The 26760-nt window shown below is 38.7% G+C and overlaps 1 protein-coding gene across 1 annotated transcript; it reads right to left on the minus strand.

Moving 5' to 3' along the window:
- LOC103507504 (muscle M-line assembly protein unc-89-like) lies at window positions 1-26760 on the minus strand (the record flags this gene model as incomplete). The annotated part of the gene is made up of 20 exons (XM_026822339.1): window positions 26544-26760; window positions 25452-25754; window positions 18740-19033; window positions 17208-17487; window positions 13923-14354; window positions 10580-10760; window positions 8982-9288; window positions 8549-8640; window positions 8030-8242; window positions 7472-7654; window positions 6952-7149; window positions 6298-6590; window positions 5772-5952; window positions 5208-5465; window positions 4597-4890; window positions 3809-4429; window positions 3434-3706; window positions 3096-3341; window positions 1096-2894; window positions 1-963 (listed from the first exon to the last, which is right to left on the minus strand). Coding segments are annotated over exons 2-20 (7197 nt in total), but the record flags the coding sequence as incomplete, so codon positions are not given.

Here is a 26760-nt window from a genome sequence, read left to right on the forward strand (position 1 = left end):
GACTAGTCCATCGAAAATTTCATAACCGTCTTCATTACTTATCGCTCGTTTTTCCTTTGTTAACTTGTCATCTAAAACATCGAATTTAATGTAAAGATTGTTGAGTAAATTAATAGATTCTTGTAGGTCTTCTTCTATCAAATTCGACTTTTCTGAAATCAAGATCTCATAGTAGTTTATTAGATCGTCTATTTCTGGTCTCAAGATTTCAAAGTAACCTTGGTTATCCATATCAATAAATGTGTTTAGATTCTTCAATGATTGGTTTAGCTCAAAAATATTTTCAAGAAATTCTGAACTAGATAGGCGATCTTCGAATTGTATCAAAACAATTTTCAGATCATTTACGGCTTTTAACGTAGATTTGTTAGACAAAGTATTTGTACTGATCGATTTGAGTTTTGATTTCATGCGTTTTACAATAGATTTATGTTTATTTAAAACTTCTACATCAACTTTTATTTCTCTGAATTTTTGTTTAGATACATTTTGAGTTGGTGCAGTAATTGACAGTGGTTCGTCTGGCTTTGGTATTTCTTTCATTCTATCTTGTTTGGCTAAATGTTTTTCTTCGGTTTGTAACGTCTCATCATTTTTGTTCGTTGGTAAATCAGTTGCGTAATCTTGAATGTCCTGTATGATTTTAAAACTCTGTTTCAATTTTTGTAGAGGTTGAACCAGAGACTGTAAAGTTATATTATATTCAATTGAAGCTGGTTCTGTACCATATTCGAAAGAGACTTGGTCCTGAATTAATAGAATTGTTCTTTGTAATTCTTGTATCGGATGTAAAATATCATCAATGTGGGGTTTTAACATTGGACTATCAATTAGATTTATCTCTTTTTCTAAAAATAGTAACTTCTTTTGTAATTCGTTGAATGGTTCCGATAGTAAACTCAACATGTTCTTATTTAATACGTGTTTATCATGATCATATACTTGTTCATTAATTAAGGTCAAATTACATTCAACAGCATTTAACGGCTCCTTTAAAACGCCTATTAAATTGGTTATTTGGTTTCTGGATTCTTCTCCTAAGAGAGAAGTTAGTTCAGTATCATGATCATATACTTGTTCATTAATTAAGGTCAAATTACTTTCAACAGCATTTAACGGCTCCTTTAAAACGCCTATTAAATTGGTTATTTGGTTTCTGGATTCTTCTCCTAAGAGAGAAGTTAGTTCATTGACCGACTTTGTTAAAATGCGTATAGCTATATTGGGATGAGATATTACTGTAGCGTTTTTTAGAATTACTTCCTCAGTTTTCATTAATTTTGTACACAGATCATTCAATGGATTCGTTATGATTTTAAGAGCTAGTAGCAAATCATTTGTGGTAATATCTTTTTCATCTTTAGGAGCTTTACATACTATGGTGTCATGGAATAGACTAACGGAATTTTGTATGTTTTTCAGACTATCTATTAAGTTTACCAGTGACAAATCATCTTCTTTATCACTAAGACTTCCATACTCATCGAGTTCTATATGGTGTTGAGTAACACTTGATTCCATTCTTAGCAGCTGTAAAGGAGTACTAACATTTTGGATTATCTGATAAACTTCATTTCCTGATACTACATTGATATGCTTATCGTGCCTATTTATATCATCTATCATTATTATTGTTTGCTCTATAGTTTTTATTTCATTGTTTAGATCTATTATTGGTTTGAGTAAGTTGAGTAACGATAGTAACTTTTTGCGTTTCTTGTATGATTTTTCATCATCAACACATTTTTCAACTGTTTTTAGACAGTTGATAATTATTTCTGAAGTATCATCAATATTTTTCAATATTTCAACACCATCCTGAAGTATATTTTCATTGTAATATTCAATGTTTTTAAATATAACGATAAAGTTACAGACAGGTGTTGTCAATTTTTCCAATTTCGTAAACGGTGAAAGATTTTCAATAAGTTTCAACATGGTTTCAACTTCATTCTTATTCTTATTTAATTTTTTGAGCATATTTTTCAACTGACCGTACATGCAAGGATTGTTAAGTTCATCGCATATTGATTGAATGCTAGTTACAGTTAATTCTAACATTTCTATTGGTTTTTCAACTAAGGATAAAAGTTTATTCACAACTTCCTGGTTTTCAAACGCATTTAGCTGCTCATTAGACATGATTTCTGATACACTATTCAGAGTAATACTCTGTAGGTCTTTTAAAGGCTGTATAAATGTTATTAAATCTTGTAATGTTTGCTTTTCTTCATCAGTTCTCGCTTCATGTAAATATTCTTGTATCCTTGAAAGGCAAGTATTTATTTTATTAGAATATTTTATCAGTTTTTGCAATGTTTTATCAACAGTTACACCAGATTTGGAACTTTCTAGGAACTCAGTTTGTTGATTCTTCTCAGATTTCTCATCTAGATTTTTGTCTTCTGCTTTGTAACCTTTATTGCTTGATGACGTGGTTGTAATTTTTCTAGTTTCACTTTTCGATAAAATAGAATTTTTGGTATCGGATAAAACTGATGAGTCATCTTCAGGTAAAAATACCTTCGGTGTTGAGACAGCCAGAGATTCGATACTTTCTTCCTCTTTAATTTCACAGGATCTTGCTTTTTCTAAATTGGGAATAGTGAACTCTGATAATTCTGAGACTTCTTCTTTAATCGTTGATACGCTTTGTTCAATTCCTCCTTCTACTTCGAGAAGTTTTGGACTAAAACTATTGGCTACTGAAACTATATCTTCAGTTGACTCAAAACACGCTTGTTGCTGTTGTAATAACGCCATTTCTCGATGTAACTCTTGAAGGGCAGGTGCAAAAGCTAATGCTATAGACTGATTTGAACCACTGTCAATTTTAGTCAAGTTAAACTCGAATTCTTGTATAGGTTGTGAAAGTGCTTCCAGAATGTTACTTCCTGTAAAAAGCAGGAGATGAAAAGATATACATATAACAAAAAAGGTAAGTACCTAAAAAAGAAGAAATATACTTTTGATGTCCTCATCTCGGCATTTTTATTGGCATCATCTAATGTTGGTATTTCAATCCAGATGTATTTTCATGAACAAGTAGGTTAAACGTGTAAATTTAAATGAAAGTTGCAAGCAAGTTAACTCACCAATTCTTGTTTCTCTTTCTGGGTATTGACGTATAGCTTCAATATCAACTTCTCTCTCAATGAACTCCAATCCCTTCTCAATTTCTTTTAAAGGTTGTATCAATGTATGGATCAATTCTTTTGTTTCGTTGCTCTCATTTGAAATCATTTGTTTCTCAACTTCACTTAGATTGACTTCAATTTCACGTAAGGAATGTTTCAAGGAGTCAAACACCGTCATGTCTGTTTGATCTATTGCGCTATCTCCTGAAATTAATAATACGAAGAATTTAGAAATGGAGACAGGAATTCAATATTCAAATGCTTGTAAAAAAACACTTAATACCTGCTATAGTTACCTTCTGTTTCAATGGATAAATCCATTGGTAGACTTGGTTGTTGCTCAGCATTACTTGTTTTCATGTCAGACTCCTCCAGATCGTCAGATGGATTGTACTCCGAAATGCCTGTCTCTGGAGACGACATTGCTTTTCGCGTTTCACTGTGATTCTCTGTTGATTTCAATTTTCGTTTGGATTTGCTGCTTTTTGATTTCCGATTTTCCAAACCATTTTGACTCTTTGCCAATCGCTTTTCGGAATCCTCAGACGAAGAAGAGCGGCTCATGTTATCTGGAAAGAGAGACAAAAACAGAGTAATAAATATGTAGATATACCTACAATCTACATACCTAATACTATCTTGAGATCATAGATGCTTTTCTCTTTTCTTACCTGTATTTTTTGTCTCGGAAGTCTTTGAATCAATTTTTCTGTCCGGACTTGATTTCTCATTTTTGTTTTGAGGTGAAAGGGTGGTTTTTGATTTTCTTTTTTCATATTCTATGAGGGAGTCATCTTCTTCTTTTTCAGAAGATTCGGAGCCTTTTTGTTTTCGTTTACTTTTCGAGATTTTAGCTTTGGCTTCGTCCTTGCTTTCAGCATTTTCTTCTCCCTTACTAATATTAGTTAGTTTTTGTCTCTCAAATTCAATGAGAGAATCATCGTCCCGTGTATTGGAATCTAATGACTTTCTTGAAATGTTCTCAGTTGTTTCTATAGAGGTTTTAGTAACGGTGGTAGCAGTGCTATCTTTATTGTTGTTGATTTCATTTTTCACACCATTTCCTTCGGTTTTAGAAGTTTCTACTGGCTTTGGTTTATCATCTTTCTTCTTGGTACTGTCTTTGGCTGTTTCAAAGCTTGTTTTGGTGGTACCTTGCGTTCGTTCATCTGACAAAGCATCTAAAAATTGTTCGTTGGGATCTGATTTTGAAGATTTTTCTGATGACTTTGATTTGGAGCGATCTTGATTATCTTTCTTTCTAGGCGGCTTTACTGGTGGTGCAACATCAACTGTAAAAATAAGAGAAACATTTTGTTAGAACATGCATAGGCTTGAAGGTAGACAGATGATACTTTGTAGTTCTATACTAAAATAGGTACATAAAACCCTGCACTTTGGTGTAATATCAAGTACCGATTTTAAATTCCTTTTGCTCAAAGTAATTGCCGAGAATTACCTATTGTTTCAGGTTTGTTCTGTTCCAAATAATCCGACAGTGTCTTCTCTAAGAATTCACTATTGATAACGTCATAGGGTATATCATCCACAGGTGTATCGAACGATTCAAATGTAGTCTTAGGTGACATCACATCTTCTGAGATCTCATCCAATCCTGCATCAGTTCTTAAATCATCGTCTTCAGTCGTTCCTTTATGATCAACATCTATGACAACGGCTTCCATTTGAATGTTTTGAGATCTGGATGATTCTTTCGTGAATCGTAGAGGTGGCAACTCGATCATATTTTTATCTGGAAAAAAAAGATGATAATACGAAAATACACATTTATACCTAGATAGCTCTAGTTTAAATTGATTTTTCAGTGGTCCTCAACTTCTTTCAGGCTTCAGCCTTTTAGGAGATTGGTAAAATCCTGAAATCCTGAGAACCGCGCATTCTTTTGAGCTTTTTCATTGTTTAGCGCTAAAAAGCGTAACTTCAGCGCTGAACAACGGTCGAACCCTACATTTCTGGAAACCCGCCCCATGCACATTTTGATCCACATAATTTATCACATCTCTTTTCAATTTTTCAGCGTCAATGGCCAGATTTTCATCTCTTACTTACCGGAAATATGTTCAGAGAGCTCATCAGCATACATTTCGACCACCTTGATAGCTTCTTCTTCAGTGAGGTCGGGCGTTTCATACAGGGAAACAGACACTTCTTTGCCGTCGAATGAAAAGGAAATTTCTCGTTCTTCTATGGAGGCCATGGGTGTGTCGTAAATTTCAGACGTGCCTTCTTCTTGAATAGTGGACAGAGATGGGTCCTTGACAATGAGTGCTTTCTTTCCTTCTTCGGCCTTTTCTATTTGGGATTTATCTGCAAGCGAAATTTAAAATTAATATAATATATTGATATATTAAGAAGTAGTTATTAAGTATGAATACTCGTATTTTCAAGGAATCACAGAAGAACAAACTCATATCAAAGTTGTAACTGTATTGCAGATCCAGTTATAAACAATTGTACAACAAGGATTGGGATGACAAATATGTAGTTATGGGTTTTCCTAGTTACAAATGGCTATCTACTCTCTATAAGGTTAAGGTAATTACCTTGTTTGTACTATTCGAAAGGGACTAAAAAGTCCATGACTTTTTAAACGATTGGAAAAACTTCACCTACCTTCAAATCCTAGCAAAGCTGCTGAGCTGGAGGTGGTGCCCATACAATTGTGTGCTTCACATGTGTAAATACCAAGGCAGCAGGTCCCATCCTCTCCTGAAATAATCTTGTGAATATCACCCGCCTTCAATTCTCGACCGTCTTTGAACCATTTCAGTGTTGGCTGAGGAACGCCGATAACCTGAAAATAAGTTTAAACAGAACTCATTAGTTTTATTATTGCAGTGTTCCAACGGTTTCAAGAACACACTACAGCGCGGGGTGACAGATTAGTAATGCCAGCTTGCACTATGTAGATTCTAGCTTGTATCTAGCTTCCCTACTCCCTTATCACACCCGGCAAGATCAATAATTCACCCCATTCTGGGCTCTTACGGCTTGAGTATCTTAAGGTGTGTCCACACACAGTCGACGGCCTTCGATCGATGTGAATTTATTGTGAATCGACGGCCGGTCGACTATGTTTGGACACACCTTTCCTTTGCTTCCTTTTTAACCTGAGTGGCCTTTTATGTTCAGTACTTACTTTACATTCCAAATTGACAGCACCACCTTCAGACAGTACCGCCTTGAGTTCTTCCAAGAACTTGGGCTTCTTGTAGTGTTTGGGTACGTTCAGTTTCAAGAAGCAAGACGTAATGCTCTGACCAAAGTCATTGGTGGCGATACACTTCCATTCCGCTTGGTCGGCAACTTCTAGGGCGTGGATTTTCAAATGACACACGCCCAACGTTTCTTTGAGGATTTTGACGTTGTCAGATTCGACAACCTGTTGATCGTCTCTGAACCAGGAGACTTTGGGCTCGGGGGATATGCTGACTGAAAGCAGAATGGAGGAAGTGTTAAGGATAAGTGCTTTCAACGTTTCGATTTTATCAATACTGGATCGCTACGATCTTACTTTGCTTTTATCATGATATACCTACGTATATGGTAAGTCAAGCAAAATCCTTGTTTGATTATTATTTAAGGTGTGTCTACACATAGTCGACCGGTCATCGATCAACGTCGACTGAACCGTACACACTGGCTCGACAACATAGATTTACCTCGTCGTCTATGTCGATCGACGGCCGGTCAACTATCTTTGGAAACACCTTAAGAATGTACAAACATGTACTTTTTCTCATAGGTATCAAATTAACCGTAGGCTTCGATCTTGAATGTTTTGAAAGCCTACCTTGTACTGTGAATTTGAACTCCTCGTTCACCGTAGCCTGGCAAGACTTGAGTCCTTCAATGAACTTGGGCGCCTTGTTGTTTGTAAGGAGCAAAAGTTTGTCTTCCTCGCTCAAATGGTTTCGAATGTCCTCAATGGTCAACTGGGTAGAGCTCTCAGCTTTCCCCATGACGTTTTTGGCTACGCAGCAGTACGATCCTGTAAAGAAGGGAATGGTTCAAGTTATGTGAAGAAGAAAAAAACACCAAAATTATGTGTTCAACAAAACTGTGTGCCGCATAATATAAATTTATTATGATGGCTTCTCCACAGCTTTGTCCCCACTGGTGCCTTTTTGTAAGTGTCCCTCATAGTGCCAAAATAAGTAGCAAATTCCATAACCCAAATAGGTAATGACCCAAATAGGTAATGTTGAAACCCCAAATTGAAAATGAGTTCAAAGTGAAAGGGCACAAGATGACAGGTAGTTTTAATATGCCTACATTTATGAAGCTAGGTACCTATTAGTTGTTTTACTTACCAAGTGAGCTTGTACCCGTAAGCTGGTACACATCTCCCGGTTTTAGCTCTTCGTTATCTTTGAACCATTGCAGAGTGGGTGTTGGAAATCCGACCACTTTGCACTCGAAAGAGACAAGGCCATCGTCCGTCATGACCGCTTTCAGACTTTCTACAAATCTTGGTTTTCGGTAATTTTTGGGCACTGAAAAAAGTAGTTAAGTATACCTACCCGTATAGTTAAAATACCATTATTCTTTCATCTATTCAATCCTCAGTTTACACAGAAACCGAAACCTCTTTACGACCAACTCTTAACGCGGTGGACTTCGGATCCGTAGTCGTTTTCGAGTCCATGTTATGGCATAAAATTTAGCGCAGCATAATATGCTGCGCTAAATTTACGAGGAATAACATTTATGACAAACACTTGGTAAAAAAAAAAAAAAAAAAAAAAAAAAAAAAAAAAAAAAATCTACTAAGGGCAAGTTTCCACTTATCGTAAGTTTAACCCGATTTTTTTTTTCGAACGACAAGTGGGAACGGACTCTAAGCCGCTAGGGGAAAAGCTGTCTCTTACTCAGAACATGAACGTAAGCGGCCGAGAACTGCTTGACTCCTGAAGAGCTAGTGGCCACACACTTCCACTCTCCATCATCCACGGCCTCCAGGTAGTTGATCTCTATGGAGTAGCCTCCCAGGCCGTCGGCCATGATGTGGTACTTGTCACTGGCCTCCACCACGCCTTCCTTGTTGTACCAGTAGATACTGCGAGGCCATGGTGGTACAAGTACTGGAATGGGCAAGGAGAAGAGAGGAGAAATTTTCAAAAAGTTATTCAATATAGTTTATATAATGCTATTAATATTAATTATTCTCATTTTCTATGACTTTTGAACTTGTGCAGAAAATAGCTTATAAATAAACAAAGCTTCAACTTGGGTAATACGTAATACAGTTGGGGAGTTGGGTGTCTACTTGTACGACAGATAGACACATTGATACATTTACACTGATCGACACATATTCGTCAGCAACTAGCAAGTCACTTAGCATTCGTAAGAACTTGCCGGAATTTTTGGTCTGTGTAATACATTACCTTGACACTCCAGTATCGCAGAAGTACCAATTTTGGCTTTGACATTTTCCACTTCCTTTATGAAGATAGGAGCTGGCCCAGGAGGCATCAAGCTGGAAAAACAACAGAGGAAAAATGAATGGTTTTCAATGTATCAGGTAGGTGCAAAGAGGAAAAAACTCATCAATAATTCCAAAAATATTGAGAAATTAACCTGTTATGTACTCGTACACAATCTTCCCGGCTAAATCTAACCACTCTCCTCCGGATAAATCCAACCACTCACCTCCGGCTAAATCTAACCACTCACCTCCGGCTAAATTTAACCACTCAGCTCCGGCTAAATCTAACCACTCACCTCCGGCTAAATCTAACCACTCACCTCCGGCTAAATTTAACCACTCAGCTCCGGCTAAATCTAACCACTCACCTCCGGCTAAATCTAACCACTCACCTATTGAAGGGTACGTCATCGTTATCCAAGAAAGATTGCTGCCCACGGGCAATGACTCTGGATGTGGAGAAGGCTGCCCCCATGCAATTAACCGCCTCACAAGTGTAAGTGCCCAGGGATGAAGGGTCCTTTGGATTGGCAGTCAGGGCGAAGATGTCTCCGGCTTTGATTTTCTTGTTGTCCTTGTACCAGATCAACTGGGGCGTGGGAATGCCCATCACTTTGCATTCCAGAGACACTGTGCCCTGCTCGGTGAGAATGGCTTCCAGTTCTTTGGTGAAGAATGGCGCTTTGTACGCTTTGGGAACTGAAAATGAATGTGTGAAATTAGAAACATATTTGCTCAGAAAACGAAAACAGCAATGACGTAATTTACAGAGTTGCGGAAAAATTCAATAATGACATCAGAGTCTTTCAGAATTTACCTGGGGATATCAAGACCATTTCCTCATTTTCCTCAAGTTGAAACCAGGTTCTGTCGACTAAAAAGGACCCCATTTATGTGACTGGGAGATTTTAAAATTGTGGATCCGGGCTGGCAAAGTACCTATCATGAAAATAGCAGTATGGTAATTTACTAGAATTTAAATTAACAGAAATATAAACCTTAACAATAGAAAAAATTTTCACTCGGGCGTGAGATCTCAACTTCGAATTCAATCAGAAGGGACAAAATTTGGTTTAATATTCCACATTATGTCAACACGTGCTTTGTTTGAATACGCTCCAAAAATATTTGAGATTGTTCAGTGTTTTTCTCTTTTTTCGTGAAATATTTTGAACAAAATTGATGTAAGGTGATAATGATAATATTTAAGAAGTATGGAATATACTAAAAGCGTCCAAAATACATATTTGAGATTGTTCAGTGTTTTTCTCGTTTTCGTGAAATATTTTGAACAAAATTGATGTAAGGTGATAATGATAATATTTAAGAAGTATGGAATATACTAAAAGCGTCCAAAATAGAATCGTGAAAATTTTCGCCCATTTTTGATTTTATATGTTTTTTCTTTGCTAATGCCAGCTTGTTCAGGCTCGTAGAAGAAATACTCGTATCCTAGAAGAGAAGAGATCCTAGAAAATGAACTGCTTCTCGTCCTCTAAATGCCCATGGAAACCCAAAGAACAGTTCCCACCTGTCGTTCGGAAAAAAATCGTGTCGTGTATTTTATATGTTTTTTCTTTGCTAATGCCAGCTTGTTCAGGCTCGTAGAAGAAATAGGTATCCTAGAAGAGATAGTGAAAATGAACTGCTTCTCGTCCTCTAAATGCCCATGGAAACCCAAAGAACAGTTCCCACCTGTCGTTCGGAAAAAAATCGTGTCGTGTGTAGTGGGAACACTCTCATTTAAATTACATTGCCTACAGGACATTCGGGGAAAAAAATCGGATGAAACTCACGACAAGTGGGAACGGTCCTTTAGGAGCTTACCTAGTACGCTCAGTTCACAAGAGCAATGGGATCGCCCGACCGCATTTTCGGCAAGACAAGTCCATCTTCCGGAATATTACATTGCCTACAGGACATTCGGGGAAAAAAATCGGATGAAACTCACGACAAGTGGGAACGGTCCTTTAGGTCTTTAGGAGCTTACCTAGTACGCTCAGTTCACAAGAGCAATGGGATCGCCCGACCGCATTTTCGGCAAGACAAGTCCATCTTCCGGAATCGAACAGACTGACTGAGCTCAAGTCGATGAAGTAAAAGTTGCCATCGTGTTGGGTGCGATAGATTTTGTTCTCTTCTAGTTTTCGATCGTTTCGATACCAATGAATCTGAAATGATCCGATTAAAAGTACAAGTAAGTACATAATAATATGTATTAGAACACATAATATTTGTAATACAGTGCTTCTGTATAGTATAGTGCTTTTTAGTCCGTCCTTCCTTTATTATTACTAATAATAAAAGGTATAGTGGACGGACTATTGTATTCGCTTCGGTGTCGGTCTGTCGGTACATAATAATATGTATTAGAACACATATGTAATACAGTGCTTCTGTATAGTATAGTGTATAGTGCTTTTTAGTCCGTCCTTCCTTTATTATTACTAACAATAAAAGGTATAGTGGACGGCTTATCGTCTCGAAATCGAAGAGAGGAGGGCAGGATAGGAAAAATCCAGACGTTCCGAGAACAGACCCCACGTCACTAATCAAGAGTTGATATGTACACCAATCGATTCCTCGTGAAAAATTATATATGGAAGACACCTTGGTAATCTTAAATACTCTACTGGAAACTCTTGTTTTCCGAAAAACCAGATTAAAATAGGGAGATATCACAGAGAGGGAGCAGAGAATGAGAGAACCTTCCAATCTGAAAGCAGAAGAGAGAATGAGCTCTGACAAAAATCTAGGTCCGAAGAAACCTCCCCTTGACCCCCTACTACCAAAACTAGAGTAGGGGATCAGGGGAAATGTAGGGGGTTCAGGTTAGGTTTCTCCTACATCTTAACCATGGGTTTGGAGAATCTTCTGTGGTTATTAAGATAGAAATTACATTGATACATCGTCTTTTACAGTTGTTTCGATTTGTTCGCGGTATCCGCGGTTTGTTCGCGGTATTCGCGACTTGTTCGCGGTATTCGCGACTTGTTCGCGGTATTCGCGACTTGTTCGCGGTATTCGCGACTTGTTCGCGGTATTCGCGACTTGTTCGCGGTATTCGCGACTTGTTCGCGGTATTCGCGACTTGTTCGCGGTATTCGCGACTTGTTCGCGGTATTCGCGACTTGTTCGCGGTATTCGCGACTTGTTCGCGGTATTCGCGACTTGTTCGCGGTATTCGCGACTTGTTCGCGGTACTCGCGACTCGTTCGCGGTATTCATGATTTTTTCGCGGTAGTCGCGACTTGTTCGTGGTATTCGCGATTTGTTCGTGGTATTCGCGGTTTCTTCGCGATATTCGCAGTTCGTTCGCGGTGTCCGTAATTTGTTCGCGGTCCAATCTGAAAGCAGAAGAGAGAATGAGCTCTGACGAAAATCTAGGTCCGAAGAAACCTCCCCTTGACCCCCTACTATTAAAGAAGTTACATTGTGTTTCACAGTTGTTTTTAGGTACATTTTCGGGATGTGTTCGCGATATTCGTCGTTTGTTCACGGTATCCGCGGTACATCTTGAATATGGGTTTGGAGATTCCTCTGTGATTATTAAGATAGAAGTTACATTGTGTTTCACAGTTGTTTTTAGGTACATTTTCGGGATGTGTTCGCGATATTCGTCGTTTGTTCGCGGTATCCGCGGTTTTTTCACGGTTTGTCGTGGAAACCGCGAACAAATTACGGACACCGCGAACGAACTGCGAATACCGCGAAGAAACCGCGAATACCACGAACAAGTCGCAAGTACCGCGAAAAAACCAAGAATACCGCGAACGAGTCGCGAGTACCGCGAACGAATCGCGAATACCGCGAACAAGTCGCGAATACTGCGAACAAGTCGCGAATACCGCGAACAAACCGCGGATACCGCAAACAAATCGAAACAACTGTAAAAGACAAGGTATCAATGTAATTTCTATCTTAATAACCACAGAAGAATCTCCAAACCCATGTTTAAGATGTAGGAGAAATCTAACCTGAACCCCCTACATTTCCCCTGATCTCCTACTCTAGTTTTGGTAGTAGGGGGTCAAGGGGAGGTTTCTTCGGACCTAGATTTTTGTCAGAGCTCACTCTCTCTTCTGCTTTCAGATTGGAAGGTTCTCTCATTCTCTGCTCCCTCTCTGTGATATCTCCCTATTTCAATCTGGTTTTTCGGAAAACAAGAGTTCCTAGTAGAGTATTTAAGATTACCAAGGTGTCTTCCATATAGAATTTTTCACGAGGAATCGATTGGTGTACATATCAACTCTTGATTAGTGACGTGGGGTCTGTTCTCGGAACGTCTGGATTTTTCCTATCCTGCCCTCCTCTCTTCGATTTCGAGACGATAAGTTCTCCTTTGTTACAGTTCCTTCTACAGCTGTGTCCACACATAGTCGATCGATGGTCGTCCGACGAGGTGAATCTATGTGTGTGGAAACAGACTTACCAAACCTCTTTTTACTTTCCTTATCCTATAGGAAGGGAAAAGTAAATGTACGGTCAAAATTTCAAGATGGTCAGTTTTTAAACCAGGTGCCACGATGGTGGCACTTTTACGGCTTTTTGAGGTCCCTAGAGCCTAAATCTCAAAGTTTCAGCTAGGAGGACGTCTGTCGCGCATCTCCACTTGAAAATGTTGATACTGTAGCACAAATGTGGACAAGAGCAACACCGAAACGTGTTGTGAGCATGGGTGCTGTCGCTTGCAGTATTGTGACGGCGTGTTGCTAACATGATTTCCGACCACGATTTTTACTTTCCTTATCCTATAGGAAGGGAAGTAATGTAATCGGGTCAAATTTTCGATGGTCAGTTTTTAGTGCCAAGACACGTTTTGAGGTCCCTAGAGCCTAAATCCGAAGTTTCAGCCATTGGTCCGTGTGTGTGTCTGTGTGTCTGTCTGTAAACAAAATATCTCGAGAACGGTAAGAGCTAGAGACTTGAAATTTGGTATGTAGCTGTCAAATGTGACAAGGATGCGACACGAAACTTTTGGTTAAGACCGGTGCAACGGTTGGCGGCATTTTACCGCTTTTTGGCGGTTTTCGGTGTAATTTAACAATATCTCGGGAACGGTATAAGCTAAAGACTTCAGATTTGGTATGTAGTTCACAAATTTGACAAGGATGCAAGACAAAACGTTTGGTTAAAATAGGTGCTGCGGTTGGCGGTATTTTGACCGCTTTTTGGCAGTTTTCAGCTATATCGACTAAACGGTTAGAGATATTGTAAATGTTACAACAGAACACCCTAATAAGCACCATTTAATAGGATAAGGAAAGTCGTGTGATGTTCACACCAGATTTTTTTTTTTTCTTGAAGAAATAATGAAACAATGAGCTACTCACTTTAATTTCGGTAGGGCTTCGTATTTCGACGAGGAGTCTCGCTCGGGTCCCCACTTTGACGGCAATGTCGTGCAGTCTCCTAATGAAAGCGGGCGCATCTGGCACCTGGCTTTCCACCGAAAGCTCGAACTTGGCCGTCGAATAGCCCGACTCATTGGAAGCCGTCACTGAGTAACGTCCGCCGTCATCCCGCCTCACGCGTCGAATGTTGAGCTCGGTCCGGCCATCTCTATTGATGGCGCGGAACCGGTTGCCGAAGATCGGATGATCCCCTTGAGCCCTGAAAGAAAATGGAATTGTGTTGTTAAGGTCGAACTGGCACTTGCATACGAGAAAGCAATTCATGTGACAAATCACTGGAGATTCCAAACCTAACGTTGGTGATATTTGACGCACGTAACTCGATTGAGAGAAAAGGAAATACATATTCCCCTGAATTTGAGGAAAAAAAGAAAAAATTTCCCCAATAAATAAGAGTCCCTGATGATATTGACCTTGTCTACAAATAAAGATTTCAATAATGCGCCCATCTTAGAGGCCCAAAATTTGGAGCATACCTGGGAATTGATGTAAACAATGTATGTACGTACTCGTATATTCATTTAACTCATTAAGTGGGTATTATTTCGATTTAATGTCAAGTACAGAACAAATGTATTTGTGTTGACAGTATAAATATCATGAGACATTACATAAGATGGAGAAGAAAGAATATGCACTGTTTAATTGTTTATTTTCTCTCTTTTCCTGGCAGACTCACTCTTTTCTCCCTCCTCGCATGAGGAAGATGCCAATATTGGGGTACATGCAATAGGTTGGTTACCTGGTTGGGTACAGTTTGAAATTTATGGCGTACACACTAACTCATTTTGCAGATTGTTTGGACCGGAGCCTAAATTTTGAATGTATGAACGAAACGACCCTTCAGTACCTAGTATACCTACTTCATTTTGTCATTATGTTCCACTTTTATTTTTCTTTTCACTCATTGTAGACAAAATATATCTACTGAAGAATTTATCATCCTCATATACTATACTTGAGTCTGAATGTACCTCGAATTTTAAGAACAGAGCCGAAAAAACTTCAACTCTATTGGAACGTGAACCAAAGAGACCTCTGGCTTGCAAGTCGACTGAATGGGCACCGATATATACGATGACCATTCATTCAGCTTTGAAGAATTCTGAAGTGAAAATTTTGAAGAATTCTGGCAATCGCATCCGTTTTCGACCGGTGTGATAGAAAGGTCGGCCAAGAAGTGAAATGCCATAACGTATGACATCATTGTTGTAATGTCTAATGAATGTGATATGTGTATTATGTAGACAATATTATGTTTATAGCCCAATATGTTCCAAAATGTCAATCTTACCTCCTGTACGCAACAATTCGATCGACGTCGACAGAAAGTATTCTCCCTCGACAACATAGAATCACCTCGTCGGACGACCATCGATCGACTATGTGTGGACACAGCTGTAGAAGGAACTGTAACAAAGGAGAACTTATCGTCTCGAAATCGAAGAGAGGAGGGCAGGATAGGAAAAATCCAGACGTTCCGAGAACAGACCCCACCGGCTCATAATGAAGGTTGATATGTACCCACCAACGATTCGCCTCGTGAAAAACTGTGATATGAAGGACACCTGGAATTCTTAAACACTCTACTGGAAACTCGGTTGTTTTTCCGAAAAAAACCAGGATTGAAAATAGGGAGATATCACAGAGAGGGAGCAGACGAATGAGAAAACTCCAATCTGAGCAGTAAGAGAGAATGAGCTCTGAGCAAAAATCTAGGTCCGAAGAAACTCCCCCCTTGACCCCCTACTACCAAAACTAAGAGCTCCGCGCGGATCAGGGGAAGTGTAGGGTTCAGGTTAGGTTTCTTGCTACATCTTAAAATGGGTTTGGAGATTCTTCTGGTGGCTTATTACAGATAGAAAATACTTGATTACCTTGTCTTTTACAGTTTGTTTCCATGAGTTTGGAGATTCTTCTGTGGTTATTAAGATAGAATTTACATTGATACCTTGTCTTTTACAGTTGTTTCGATTTGTTTGCGGTATCCGCGGTTTGTTCGCGGTATTCGCAACTTGTTCGCGGTATTCGCGACTCGTTCGCGTCGCGAGTACCGCGAAAAAACCGCGGATACCGCAAACAAATCGAAACAACTGTAAAAGACAAGGTATCAATGTAATTTCTATCTTAATAACCACAGAAGAATCTCCAAACCCATGTTTAAGATGTAGGAGAAACCTAACCTGAACCCCCTACATTTCCCCTGATCCCCTACTCTAGTTTTGGTAGTAGGGGGTCAAGGGGAGGTTTCTTCGGACCTAGATTTTTGTCAGAGCTCATTCTCTCTTCTGCTTTCAGATTGGAAGGTTCTCTCATTCTCTGCTCCCTCTCTGTGATATCTCCCTATTTCAATCTGGTTTTTCGGAAAACAAGAGTTTCCAGTAGAGTATTTAAGATTACCAAGGTGTCTTCCATATAGAATTTTTCACGAGGAATCGATTGGTGTACATATAAACTCTTGATTAGTGACGTGGGGTCTGTTCTCGGAACGTCTGGATTTTTCCTATCCTGCCCTCCTCTCTTCGATTTCGAGACGATAAGTTCTCCTTTGTTACAGTTCCTTCTACAGCTGTGTCCACACATAGTCGATCGATGGTCGTCCGACGAGGTGATTCTATGTTGTCGAGGGAGAATACTTTCTGTCGACGTCGATCGACGGGGTCGACTATGTGTGGAAACAGCTTACCAAACCTCTTTTTACTTTCCTTATCCTATAGGAAGGAAAGTAATGTAATCGGTTCAAAATTTCGATGGTCAGTTTTTAGTGCCAAAACACTTTTTGAGGTCCCTAGAGCCTAAATCCAAAGTTTCAGCCATTGGTCCGTCTGTGTGTCTGTCTGTAAACAAAATATGTAAGACCGGTGCAACGGTTGGCGGCATTTTACCGCTTTTTGGCGGTTTTCGGTGTAATTTAACAATATCTCGGGAACGGTATAAGCTAAAGACTTCAGATTTGGTATGTAGTTCACAAATTTGACAAGGATGCAAGACAAAACGTTTGGTTAAAATAGGTGCTGCGGTTGGCGGTATTTTGACCGCTTTTTGGCAGTTTTCAGCTATATCGACTAAACGGTTAGAGATATTGTAAATGTTACAACAGAACACCCTAATAAGCACCATTTAATAGGATAAGGAAAGTCGTGTGATGTTCACACCAGATTTTTTTTTTTTCTTGAAGAAATAATGAAACAATGAGCTACTCACTTTAATTTCGGTAGGGCTTCGTATTTCGACGAGGAGTCTCGCTCGGGTCCCCACTTTGACGGCAATGTCGTGCAGTCTCCTAATGAAAGCGGGCGCATCTGGCACCTGGCTTTCCACCGAAAGCTCGAACTTGGCCGTCGAATAGCCCGACTCATTGGAAGCCGTCACTGAGTAACGTCCGCCGTCATCCCGCCTCACGCGTCGAATGTTGAGCTCGGTCCGGCCATCTCTATTGATGGCGCGGAACCGGTTGCCGAAGATCGGATGATCCCCTTGAGCCCTGAAAGAAAATGGAATTGTGTTGTTAAGGTCGAACTGGCACTTGCATACGAGAAAGCAATTCATGTGACAAATCACTGGAGATTCCAAACCTAACGTTGGTGATATTTGACGCACGTAACTCGATTGAGAGAAAAAGAAATATTCCCCTGAATTTGAGGAAAAAAAGAAAAAAATTCCCCAATAAATAAGAGTCCCTGATGATATTGACCTTGTCTACAAATAAAGATTTCAATAATGCGCCCATCTAAGAGGCCCAAAATTTGGAACATACCTGGGAATTGATGTAAACAATGTATGTACGTACTCGTATATTCACTTAACTCATTAAGTGGGTATTATTTCGATTTAATGTCAAGTACAGAACAATAAATGTATTTGTGTTGACAGTATAAATATCATGAGACATTACATAAGATGGAGAATAAAGAATATGCACTGTTTAATTGTTTATTTTCTCTCTTTTCCTGGCAGACTCAATCTTTTCTCCCTCCTCGCATGAGGAAGATGCCAATATTGGGGTACATGCAATAGGTTGGTTACCTGGTTGGTACAGTTTTGAAATTTACTCTTTTCTCCCTCCTCGCATGAGGAAGATGCCAATATTGGGGTACATGCAATAGGTTGGTTACCTGGTTGGGTACAGTTTGAAATTTATGGCGTACACACTAACTCATTTTGCAGATTGTTTGGACCGGAGCCTAAATTTTGAATGTATGAACGAAACGACCCTTCAGTACCTAGTATACCTACTTCATTTTGTCATTATGTTCCACTTTTATGTTTTATGTTGTTATGATTAATGCAACAAGTTTAAGTTAGATAGGTAATTACACTATATTTCTAAAACTCAAAATCCCCATCATGCGAATAAAATCAATACAGTCAGCGATAAAATCAATACAATAAAACCAAATAGGTACACGTAGTCATAAAAACAAAAATTAGAAAAATAAATGTGTGCAGGTGGGCCAATAAATGGTACGTTTTTTAGGTGGGCGAAAAAGACTTCAGATTTGGTATGTAGTTCACAAATTTGACAAGGATGCAAGACAAAACGTTTGGTTAAAATAGGTGCTGCGGTTGGCGGTATTTTGACCGCTTTTTGGCAGTTTTCAGCTATATCGACTAAACGGTTAGAGATATTGTAAATGTTACAACAGAACACCCTAATAAGCACCATTTAATAGGATAAGGAAAGTCGTGTGATGTTCACACCAGATTTTTTTTTTTTCTTGAAGAAATAATGAAACAATGAGCTACTCACTTTAATTTCGGTAGGGCTTCGTATTTCGACGAGGAGTCTCGCTCGGGTCCCCACTTTGACGGCAATGTCGTGCAGTCTCCTAATGAAAGCGGGCGCATCTGGCACCTGGCTTTCCACCGAAAGCTCGAACTTGGCCGTCGAATAGCCCGACTCATTGGAAGCCGTCACTGAGTAACGTCCGCCGTCATCCCGCCTCACGCGTCGAATGTTGAGCTCGGTCCGGCCATCTCTATTGATGGCGCGGAACCGGTTGCCGAAGATCGGATGATCCCCTTGAGCCCTGAAAGAAAATGGAATTGTGTTGTTAAGGTCGAACTGGCACTTGCATACGAGAAAGCAATTCATGTGACAAATCACTGGAGATATCAAACCTAACGTTGGTGACATTTGACGCACGTAACTCGATTGAGAGAAAAGGAAATACATATTCCCCTGAATTTGAGGAAAAAAAGAAAAAATTTCCCCAATAAATAAGAGTCCCTGATGATATTGACCTTGTCTACAAATAAAGATTTCAATAATGCGCCCATCTTAGAGGCCCAAAATTTGGAGCATACCTGGGAATTGATGTAAACAATGTATGTACGTACTCGTATATTCATTTAACTCATTAAGTGGGTATTATTTCGATTTAATGTCAAGTACAGAACAAATGTATTTGTGTTGACAGTATAAATATCATGAGACATTACATAAGATGGAGAAGAAAGAATATGCACTGTTTAATTGTTTATTTTCTCTCTTTTCCTGGCAGACTCACTCTTTTCTCCCTCCTCGCATGAGGAAGATGCCAATATTGGGGTACATGCAATAGGTTGGTTACCTGGTTGGGTACAGTTTGAAATTTATGGCGTACACACTAACTCATTTTGCAGATTGTTTGGACCGGAGCCTAAATTTTGAATGTATGAACGAAACGACCCTTCAGTACCTAGTATACCTACTTCATTTTGTCATTATGTTCCACTTTTATTTTTCTTTTCACTCATTGTAGACAAAATATATCTACTGAAGAATTTATCATCCTCATATACTATACTTGAGTCTGAATGTACCTCGAATTTTAAGAACAGAGCCGAAAAAACTTCAACTCTATTGGAACGTGAACCAAAGAGACCTCTGGCTTGCAAGTCGACTGAATGGGCACCGATATATACGATGACCATTCATTCAGCTTTGAAGAATTCTGAAGTGAAAATTTTGAAGAATTCTGGCAATCGCATCTGAAATTTATGGCATACACACTAACTCATTTTGCAGATTGTTTGGACCGGAGCCTAGATTTTGAATGTATGAACGAAACGACCCTTCAGTACCTAGTATACCTACTTCATTTTGTCATTATGTTTCACCTTTTATTTTTCTTTTCACTCATCGTAGACAAAATATATCTACTAAAGAATTTAGCATCCTCATATACCATACTTGAGTCTGAATGTACCTCGAATTTTTAAAAACAGAGCCGAAAAAACTTCAACTCTATTGGAACGTGAACCAAAGAGACCTCTGGCTTGCAAGTCGACTGAATGGGCACCGATATATATTCCGGCTAAATCTAACCACTCACCTCCGGCTAAATCTAACCACTCACCTCCGGCTAAATCTAACCACTCACCTATTGAAGGGTACGTCATCGTTATCCAAGAAAGATTGCTGCCCACGGGCAATGACTCTGGATGTGGAGAAGGCTGCCCCCATGCAATTAACCGCCTCACAAGTGTAAGTGCCCAGGGATGAAGGGTCCTTTGGATTGGCAGTCAGGGCGAAGATGTCTCCGGCTTTGATTTTCTTGTTGTCCTTGTACCAGATCAACTGGGGCGTGGGAATGCCCATCACTTTGCATTCCAGAGACACTGTGCCCTGCTCGGTGAGAATGGCTTCCAGTTCTTTGGTGAAGAATGCTGGGGCGTGGGAATGCCCATCACTTTGCATTCCAGAGACACTGTGCCCTGCTCGGTGAGAATGGCTTCAAGTTCTTTGGTGAAGAATCCACTTTTATTTTTCTTTTCACTCATTGTAGACAAAATATATCTACTGAAGAATTTATCATCCTCATATACTATACTTGAGTCTGAATGTACCTCGAATTTTAAGAACAGAGCCGAAAAAACTTCAACTCTATTGGAACGTGAACCAAAGAGACCTCTGGCTTGCAAGTCGACTGAATGGGCACCGATATATACGATGACCATTCATTCAGCTTTGAAGAATTCTGAAGTGAAAATTTTGAAGAATTCTGGCAATCGCATCCGTTTTCGACCGGTGTGATAGAAAGGTCGGCCAAGAAGTGAAATGCCATAACGTATGACATCATTGTTGTAATGTCTAATGTGATATGTGTATTATGTAGACAATATTATGTTTATAGCCCAATATGTTCCAAAATGTCAATCTTACCTCCTGTACGCAACAATTAAACCATATAGAACTTCCCAGAACAGCACTATCATACTGTGGATATTCAGAGATTCAAAATGGCCAATATTGGTAATGGAAAGAACAAAATGGCGGTCTAGTTGCTGAAATGCTTCACTGTCCAGAAAAGAGGGCAATTCAATTTAGAGCTACCTGTATTCCTTTGCAAAGCATATAAGGCCAAGAAATAAGGATTTATTTATTTTTAAGTGTTTGTTATTTTAAATGTTTAATATCTAAAAAGTTCTAATAAATTTTCACAGCAAATATACTGTGACCAAAAACGCGACCGATCGTAAACCCAAAGAGTGGACGCAGCCTAAATGGATCCCACAAGAAAGACCACAAAAACAGTTTTGGAAAAAGAAACAGTAGGTCCTGCTATTACTGGCGCAGTCGAAATCACAGAAATTCGACATCACAGACCATTATCAGCGTTGAAGTCATTAAATAATCTACAGTGACTTAATGGAAAACATATGTATCTTTTCTATCTGGAATATAAAATAAAACAGACATAATTGGACACAAATTCATTAATTTCGACGGATAAACGTCCTCCAGACAGGGCACTGAAGCGGAACGGTCTTTGAGTGACGCACTACCGCACAAACGCACTGACACTAACACTGTTAACCCTAGGGATTAGTGACGTGTGAAACGGAAGAAATTTTGCAAAAAAAAAAAATAATAATAATAATAATAATAATAATAATGGATAGAAGAAAAAATAAAATAAAAATGAATTGTTGAAGATGGTTGGCGTCACTGGTGTGTTTGAATGTACATGACGTCATTAATTAATAATTGTTTAAACCATTATATTAAAAATGTTGCGTACAATGTTATACATAATATACATATGTTTATTTACGTATGCGAGTATTTTCAATTATTTATTTATAAAAAGTGTAAACAAACCGCATGATTCCATTTAGCTGTCTCATAGATTTATTATTTTCGTCCATTTCGTTATTGATGCTGTCTTAACATAAGAATGATTTAAGTTTAGAGTAATGATGAGTTTGCTATCGAACAAGATCTTAAAAGTTATACTATCTGTTGTTGACGAACTTAGGGTAAAAAGGGAAACCGAGAAAAGGCAACCATTTCACTTGGTTTTTAAAAATGACAACGCTAGACCACTTCGCTCATTAAAAAATAAATTCGGAAATACTCGATGACTAATTAAAAACAAATTAAACCATTCAATAGTTTCAGAAAAAAAGCGACATCGACAGAATGAACGCGTCACATGTTGAGAAAATAAAAGTAAATGTGAAAATAGATTTTGACGAGTTAAACAGAATTAGCCCTTGTGACACGAGCCATTTGTATTTTACCGAACTGGGAATGAAAATTGAAAGCGGCGAAATGAAATTTCACCTATATGAGTCAATTGAGTCATACAGTTGCACACGCTTTTTGGCAGCAAAAGCGGTGAAGCGTTCAGTTTATTTGAGGCAACTTTGAAGGCATGATTTAGGATCACATAACAAAGCTTTTCAGAGCGTTTGGCTCTTGGTGAACGAAAATCAATTCGAAATTACAGGCTCAAACTGTATTGGTTATTGTTGAACTAATATTATTCTCGATGATGCATTGACTGAAGCAAAATGTGCATGGCATGATGGCGATTTATCGTGAAAATTGGTGGCGGTGTTGCCAGATGGACGATTTTCACCTCTGCTGGCTTTTCTCGGCCCCACTCGGGCTGGGTAAGATTGAGGTGAGGCGGGTAGCTTGTTGCCAAAAGGAGGGTAAATCCCCCGTCACCAGCAGTTGCACTTTGACGTAAAAGTGGCTCTGATTTCAGGTTATTGGATAGTAAAACCTTGTTCATAGGTCTGAATTTTCTGAAAAGGCAATGATCTAAACACAATTGATTTTTTTAGGGATTTAACATCTTTGAATACGTGTTAGAGTTTTTAGCGACCGACGGGGGTTTTACTCTCTGTTCGGCGATATGATGACCACCTCCTCAGAATAACCATACCCATTACCTATCCTAAGTAAGGCCGGGAAAAGCCAGCAGCACGATGGCCCAGATGGTCACTTTCGAGCAACCTTGCTTAACTTCAGTGGGTACATTCTACATTCAATGTACTATCACCGTACAACTCCGCTCTCTAAAAAGGATAGGCGTGAAATGACAAGGATCTAAAAACAATGAAAGTGGTGGAATGGATGGAAAGACAGTCACCACCAAACTCTTATAGGTTTACAAACATGACAGAACCTCTCAAATGGGAAAAGGCAACTATTTCACTTGGTTTTTTAAAAATGACAACGCTAGACCACTTCGCTCATTAAAAAATAAATTCGGAAATACTTGATGACTAATTAAAAACAAATTAAACCATTCAATAGTTTCAGAAAAAAAGCGACATCGACAGAATGAACGCGTCACATGTTGAGAAAATAAAAGTAAATGTGAAAATAGATTTTGACGAGTTAAACAGAATTAGCCCTTGTGACCATTTGTATTTTATCGAACTGGGAATGAAAATTGAACAGCGGCGAAATGAAATTTCACCTATATGAGTCAATTGAGTCATACAGTTGTACACGCTTTTTGGCAGCAAAAGCGGTGAAGCGTTCAGTTTATTTGAGGCAACTTTGAAGGCATGATTTAGGATCACATAACAAAGCTTTATTTTCTCACACAAATGAGCTCTGATCTTGAAATTTGTCGCGACGACCTATGAACTCAAAGCGAGAAAGTTTTAGATAACACTTCAGTCGTTAATTTAAGACCGGTTTTAGCGTCATCTATGTTAAGCTACGCCGAGCAAGGCCAATAAATGGATGGGTGACTTGAACATTATATTGGGAATAAAGGGAGAACAGGCTCTAGTCTTGATTTTCAATCATTACATAAAAGTAAAATCAAAAAATCAAATCAAGAATAATAATAAACTAAATATTAAACAAATTAGGTAGGTACATAGGTACTGATTTCTCTAATCACTACGGACTAAAAAATTCCCGGAGGGACGGACCCTGCTTGTTATTTAGATTGTCGAAGTAGGACACGTAGTCCCTTTATTTCAGCAGTTTCATGGTTGCTGCGCTTGGCGGTATTTTGACCGCTTTTGGACAGATTTCGACCGTTTTTGTCGGTTTTCAGCTATAGCGACAAAACGGTTAGAGATATTGTAAAAAGTTAGGGTAAAAGAACACTCAAATAAGCATCATTCAATAGGATAAGGAAAGTCGTGTGATGTTCACACCAAACAAAGCTTTAGTACAACCACAGAATATCACTTACTCGTATAATGTTTTATGTCGATATCCAAGTTCTAGTAGTGACAAGAAAATGTATAGTAGGGTAAGTGTACCATTTATTCGCCCACCTAAAAAACGTACCATTTATTGGCCCACCTGTACCATACGCCACATAAGTCTGAGTAGCCTCCTTTAGGTGGGCATTATTAGTAAAAGCTTTGATGGAAACAAAGTCTAGGGCATTTTTTACAAGTACTCTCATAGTCTAACCAAGGGTTGAATGGTCGCTACTTGGCGCCATTATACATTTCGTGAGATGAACTACTTGGATATGTTAGTGAAATACCGGATGTAAAAAACGCTCCCTCTCCTTTAGGTGGGCATTATCAGTAACAGCTTTGATGGAAACAAAGTCTAGGGCATTTTTTACAAGTACTCTCATAGTCTAACCAAGGGTCAAATGGTCGCTACTTGGCGCCATTATACATTTCGTGAGATGAACTACTTGGATATGTTAGTGAAATACCGGATGTAAAAAACGCTCCCTATCTCATTTAGAACTGTGCTGGGGAAGATGGATTTTGGAATACATTCTGTATGAGTATGACATAAAAAGAGAGACATACACAGATAAATAATATTGGGCTAGGACTCTAGAAAGTATGGGGACTGTTTGGGGGGCTGTTAGGGCTCTGGGCCAGGAATTTATTCCTGAACTTTGCACTTCTCCCTGATCAGCTGATCACCCAGAAAAAAATACAAAAATCTTTGGTGGCTGTTAGGGCTCTGGGCCAGGAATTTATTCCTGAACTTTGCACTTCTCCCTGATCAGCTGATCACCCAGAAAAAAATACAAAAATCATAAGAGCAAAGTTAGTAACATGAAGTTATACACCTGGACCCTATTACCTATGTTAACAATACTAATTTGGGATCCCGCACTCTTAACACTCTTTTGATGGAATAACCAACTACTGAGAGCTACGCAGCTCCAGGTAATCAACAATTAAAAAAAAGGTTAAAGTAAGATCTTCGCTTCGTTTGGTCAGTCTTACCTGTCGTATATGGTCGAGGATGCCACAGACGATGCATAATGTCCATTATCTTTGGAACAATTGCAGCATTTACTGAATTTACTTCCCATAACTTTCAGATCATATTCCTATTAAAACTTGATAATAGTGGAGGCGCCAAAATAACCAATATCACGTAAAGATTCTCCGTATAAGAATGTTTCAATCTTTGATAGCTTGACAAGTCACTCATCTCAGTTTTAATATTCCGGCGTTCGTTAGTTCAGTTCGTATTGTGTTCGTTTTCGAATTTATCAGAGTTAGAAAAAGAAACTTTCTAAAGTACTAAGATTAGTAAGAAAAGTTGTTACTTTGTCCTACAATGAAGAAACAATAAAACTACTGCGTTTCTGAGTGCAACAAAAAAAGGATAAACAACTAAAACTAACAAGGCTGGGAGCAGAAATAAGGAATATCAGAGTTTGAAAAAGAAACTTTCTAAAGTACTAACATTAGTGAGAAAAGTTGTTACTTTGTCCTACAATGAAGAAGGAAGAATTTATCTAACATACCTAATTATGTTACATAATGTCGGCCCAAGAAACAATAAAACTACTGCGTTTCTGAGTGTGACAAAAAAAGGATAAACAACTAAAACTAACAAGGCTGGGAGCAGAAATAAGGAAAATAAAAAAGCAAAAACAGATATTAAACTAACTTGGAAGAATTTATCTAACATAATTATGTTACATAATGTCGGCCCAAGAAACAATAAAACTACTGCGTTTCTGAGTGCAACAAAAAAAGGATAAACAACTAAAACTAACAAGGCTGGGAGCAGAAATAAGGAAAATAAAAAAGCAAAAACAGATATTAAACTAACTTTGTCCCCCAGAAAATATCATGAGAGAAAAATATACGATTCTATATGTATCACTGTACGAGGAATGTGTGGATTTACGAGTTCTAAAATGACCTCTTGACATATTACGAAAAAAAATCGAGGTAAAAACGTCCGCATTCTAACGTCAAATGAAAAACTTAAAATTGTTATTTAAATATTAAATCTTAAATAGGGAAAGCACTAGGAACTTTGGATTCAAAGTTGAGGAAAGCGGAAAAGAAATCACCAACTTGTTGAATGCACTCGGGATGTCGATAATAATTAGGTCACTAGGTAAAGACAGTTTCCCTAGCAGCTCAAGGGGCCAAACGAAGTGCCTTGCACAACACTCGCGTCTCGACAGAGGTTTTGGCAGGCGTGCCACCGATTACTGAAAACGAAAATTTGAATTTCGAAATATGATTTCCCTATGGCCCCCTATTTTTCTCGAATTTTAATAACTCCCTC

The sequence above is a fragment of the Diaphorina citri genome, unplaced genomic scaffold, assembly GCF_000475195.1.
Source record: "Diaphorina citri unplaced genomic scaffold, Diaci psyllid genome assembly version 1.1 scaffold318, whole genome shotgun sequence".
Taxonomy (NCBI): Eukaryota; Metazoa; Arthropoda; class Insecta; order Hemiptera; family Psyllidae; genus Diaphorina; species Diaphorina citri.